Source organism: Arachis ipaensis, chromosome B04 (genome assembly GCF_000816755.2).
Source record: "Arachis ipaensis cultivar K30076 chromosome B04, Araip1.1, whole genome shotgun sequence".
Taxonomy (NCBI): domain Eukaryota; kingdom Viridiplantae; phylum Streptophyta; class Magnoliopsida; order Fabales; family Fabaceae; genus Arachis; species Arachis ipaensis.
In genome coordinates, this window is record NC_029788.2 from 16,588,056 (window position 1) to 16,593,069 (window position 5,014).

Consider the following 5,014-nt stretch of genomic DNA (forward strand, 5'->3'; position numbering starts at 1 on the left):
ACATTACAATAAAGATATATATATTTATTTTTTATCTAAGAACTCAATGAGGGCAAATGCCCCCAGACTTTAATGAATAGATCCATGCCTGTCTGCGCACCTATAGCTCGGTTGGCTATAGACTATTTTAGACTGACATTATTGCAATGCCGAGCTTCATAGTGATCACTGTGAATTGTGACAATAAGATTGTCCTGCACCGAACTTATTTAAAAAAGGTCAGCCAAGGATTAAGTTATAAGGACTGAAACAACCAACCATAAGGTATTGAATATCGAGTTTTTGTTAGAGGATTCTCACCTAGTGTGGTCTGTAACCACACAGATCCCACGACAGGCTACTCTCGTTCATCTGAAAATCCAATTAAGTCTCCAATGGATGGTTGCAGTGTGTTATTGCTCAGCTTAATTTTTTTAAATGTGGAGTAGAAAAGGATATCGACACTACTCCCGGGATCTAAAAGCATTTTGCGGACTATTAGATCCACCAGTTGAATGGAGATAATGACTAGGTCATCCAAGTTGATCTCAGTTGAATGGAATTCAGATGGTTGGAAAGCCATCTCTGGGAAGTTGGGCAGAGGTTGTGGATTGTTCATGGTACCTTCAACGGCGAGCATAGCTCGATAGCTGCATTTTCGGGCCAAACTTGTGGTTCCGCCACTGGCAAAACTCCCAGATATACAATTAATGACACTCGGGGTTGATTGGGTTGGGCAAGATTTGCTTTGTCCTTGTCGCTAGAAGATTTCCTCGCAGAAGGTTGATCGATTAAATGTGTTGTACGCTTTTGGATATGGCCCCTGATGTATTTATCTAAATGTCCTTGCTGAGCTAGTTGCTCTAGCAAGTCTTTGGCTATGACACACTCATCGGTAGTATGTCCATGCTTTTGGTGAAAGGCACAATACTTCGACTTTTCTACATTCTTCAGATCTTGGTAATTTTCAACTTTCCGAGGAGGTTTGATTAGTTTTTCATTCAGTATTTTTTTTTATTATTTTCTCCCTTTTGGTGTTGAATTGGGTATAAGAATTGTAACACGGTGTTAACCAAAAAGGTTTCTTATTGTCCCGAGCTTTGTCATCCTTATTGCTTTGGCTCTTTTTTGACTTCCAAGCTTGGCGTAGCTCTTCAATCTCCATTTGACCCTTGGCTTTCTCGTGAAACTCGGCCAAGGTTCTGGGTTTGGCTACTGTGATGGCCTCTTGGAACTTTCCTGGACACAGTCCACTCCTTATAGCATGTAGGTGCACCTTTGGGTGAAGGTTTGGGATGCTCATTGCTACTTTGGTGAAGTGAGTGACATACTCCCTTAGGCTTTCATGTTGTCCTTGTTTGAGAGTGTTCAAATGTCAAAGTCATGTAAATATATGAAAGAGCAGCAAACTGATCTTCAAATAACTTGGCAAGCTCCTGAAAACGTGAAATAGAATTTACAGGCAAAGAGGAAAACCAATCAAGTGCAAGACCGCCTAAAAAAGTAGAAAAACAACGACAAAAGATAGGATCGGAAGTACCGTTTACTATCATCATGGAGCGAAAACTTTTTTATTTGTTTTTTTGGATCACTCATGCCATCATAGGGAGTCAGAGTCATTGGGAATACAAAGTTTCTAGGCAATTGAAAATTCATGACTTCTGCCGTAAATGGTCTGGTTGCATTATCCAATTCATCATCTTCATTGGCTGGTTGATCTCCTTCTAGTTGCTAAGTGTTAAAGAAATGCATTGGATTAGAATTTTCTTCTTCTTCATTTGTTTGCTCATTGTGATCACCATTATTAGCAATCTAAGTATTAGTTATCTCGGCTATTTGATTTTCCATTCTTTGAGTTTCTTCTGCCATGCGCTGATTAGCATGTTGTAACTCTGTTACCATCCGAAGAAGTTCGGATAGTGTGGGGGGAGATTGGTTAGCAATGAGGAAATCTAGAAGATTTAGGACCTATAGAAAAAAGGGTTTTGTTTCTAGGCCCCACGGTGGTCGCCACTTGTTCTTGTGAAGGATGGCCGGTGTATAGCTTGTCCGTCGGTGAGTAACTAGGAGCTTTCTATCAAGATGAGTTATACTTCGGCAACAGGAGAACAAGGGGTGGGTACCTGTAAAAGGCACTCCGACGCTCAAGTTAGTGAGTGAATAATATGCTTTGTATTGCCGTATCTCAAATCAATGTCTTAACTTCTTTTTATATTCGAGATTAAAGGATAACATTTATGTTTTCGAGTAATTTTACTTTAAACGGAGAGTAATTGCATATTATTCGAGCGTTTTGATATTTGCTTTGATGTTTGTTATTGATAACCGATTTATAACGTTCATAGCCGAGTTATAATATATAATATATATTTATAACAGTCATATCAGATACGTTTAATCTCTTTGAGAGAGGAAAGATTAAATAATATAGTTAAAGGTGGATACTACTATAAAGATTTTATAATTGTCTTAATATAAAAATGTTTTCTTTATTTTGATCCTTGGATGATGGATTGTATGGTTAGTTTTTATATGTTAAAAATGTTGTCTTTGTTTAAAGTGTGGCTAAATAATAAGTCACATTTTTAAACAAAGCATCTTCATGAAAAGATGTTTTTGCCATCTTCATTTGAGTAGTTGCCATTCTTGGTTTTGAGAGTGGAGACCAATCTAACTTTGAAATTTTTATGGTTTTGAGAACTAGACCGAATAGGTCAATTTAATGTGTGGCACTTCTTTTTCCTAGTATATTATAGTAAACAAAGATTCAGACAATATTTTTTTTTTAGAAAAATGTTACTAGATAGACTAAAAAAATATAAAAAGTTAGTTAGTATTAATACAAAAATACAAGACAAATATTAAAAAAGAACCAACATTTTTTCTATTTGCTATTGATACATTTAATCTCTTTGAGAGAGGAAAGATTAAATAATATAATTAAAAAGTAATAAATGTTATGGTCTTAGAAAACCACTGTCAAAAGGAATGCCAGTAGTCATGTTCCTCTCGACGGTGCCATCTGCGACCAACACATTGAACTGAGTTGGCAAGGGCTTCCTCACGATGAGCTTGCTTCTCTGAATCACGGCGGGAGATGTACCAAAGATAAAGTCAACTGTTCCAGCGATTTCGCAGTTGCGGTAGAATTGCCTGTTAGCTTGAACATACAAGGTGTCTTGATAACCGTGTATGTGACAGTTATAGAAAGCTGAAAAATCTCCCACATTTCTTAGTGCAACTGCTTGGTGCCCTTTTGCACCAGCTGCATTCTCAAACCTCATGTCCTTCGCAAGAAACATTCCCGCTTTATTCACTACATGCATGCATATTCATTTTATTATATATTAATTAGAGTAATCATTATATATTATGTATGACTCATATTATATATTGTGTACTTGTTTTATTCTGTTTTTGCCAACTCTTCTTTTCTTCTCATATAGAATATTATGTCGAGTTTCAAGTGACTAGATAAAAGATGAGTTATACAAATATTTGTCGTGTACATGTGTGTGCCTACGAGAAGATTGAAGAAGGTTTATATGTAGTTATTTTATGAAATTAATATTTGAAAATTATTATCTAACCGTTCTTAACTATCAATTTCACAAAAAATTACATGTGAGTCTTTATTCATATAATAATAAAATAGAGAAAATAAGGAATTACCGAAAGTGGCAGTTAACATGGTCTTGAGGTTGTGGGTGACATTGCTCATACTAGCAGTGATAATGGTCTTAGTAGGGCCATCGCCATACATGAAAACGTTTATTGCATGAGATGGAACCGTACAATTCTCTTTATAGATCCCCACCTTAACATAGATAATGTACCTTCCCTGAAAATTCTTTGCCTTTGGATACGAGTTAATTGCATCCTGAATCGTCCTAGAGTTCCCACTACTATCTTTAGCAACCACTACATTTGGAACATGAAACTTCACATCATTCGCCAACAGCTTGCGATCTGAAGAGGAAAACCAATCGGGGAACCCCTCGTTATCAACCTCTTCGCGAAGAACATGCCTAGAAGAAGCAATGGGTTTCATTTGCACATGCAGACCAAGATCTTCAATGATCTTAGCCAAACCAGTAACAATATCGAGAGTTATGATGGAAACCTTCTCAACACGATCCAAACTCTGGCTTTGTAGTTGTTCTTTGATTTTTCTCTCTCCTTCATTTTGATCTTCAAAAATGTCAACACAAGATTGCTGATATGAGATAATGGCGCTAAGCCAGTTCTTGAGGTCGGGGCTTTGCATTTGTACAGAGTTAATGTCGTGATTTCTGTGAAGCACATTGCTGAAAAGGTCGAGGCTGCTCAATGCGGACTCCATGACTTCTTTGCAACCATCAATGGCCATCTTGATTCCGTTGTCATCTTTAGAGAACTCCTCCTCAGTCGTCATCATCTTTAGGGCGGTGGTGACGCCGTCTCTAATATCGTTCACGGCGGTGTCGATGTATGCTTTTGGGTCGGAAGAAGAGGAACCATCAACTTGGCTTAGAACCTCGCGACAGAGGTTTGTGTGTTGCGACACATGAGACTCGTGAACCTTTCTTTAGTGTTTTGCATTTCATCAGCGCCATTGCTTTTCTTGTTATTAACGGCCACGATGACCCCGGTGGCAACCCCCACCACAAGGATGAGCGAAAGCAAAACAACCACTGATACTATGATTTTTCCCTTCTTTTCCATTTATTTTTTATCTTCTTCTTTTTATGTTATTGGAAAGCATTGAAGCACTTTCAAATATTTATAGCTGCTCACAAGGTATTTGTTGAAACTACTATAGCTAATTAGTTCAAATAAGATTATGTTCTGACACGTTTTGTTAGAACCAATTATTCTATTAATAAAGTAAATTAACTGGCAAAAATGGTATGAACAACAATATAAATTGTTGTAGTACTTAATTGTTGGATAGAAAATCCCATACTTAACAATTCAATATGAAATTAGTTTTGATCATTGTTAATTTTTTTTATGTTATTTGATTACAGAAGTGTCATGTAATCAACAAATTAAA

General features: G+C 36.9%; 1 protein-coding gene across 1 annotated transcript; it reads right to left on the minus strand.

The window, feature by feature from the left end:
- On the minus strand, positions 2,937-4,713 carry LOC107636165 (probable pectinesterase/pectinesterase inhibitor 13). Its single transcript, XM_021122365.1, has 2 exons — positions 3,652-4,713; positions 2,937-3,295 (listed from the first exon to the last, which is right to left on the minus strand). Exons 1-2 carry the CDS (start codon positions 4,394-4,396, stop codon positions 2,937-2,939), a joined length of 1,104 nt encoding a protein of 367 aa, XP_020978024.1. The 5' UTR covers positions 4,397-4,713.

What these genes read in the sequence shown, in the direction of transcription:
- LOC107636165 (XM_021122365.1), bottom strand. Translation starts at nt 4,396, where the DNA reads ATGATGACGACTGAGGAGGAGTTCTCTAAAGATGACAACGGAATCAAG. An exon ending in CATGTTAACTGCCACTTTCG is followed by an intron (nt 3,296 to 3,651) that starts GTAATTCCTTAT and finishes GCATGCATGTAG; the next exon opens with TGAATAAAGCGGGAATGTTT.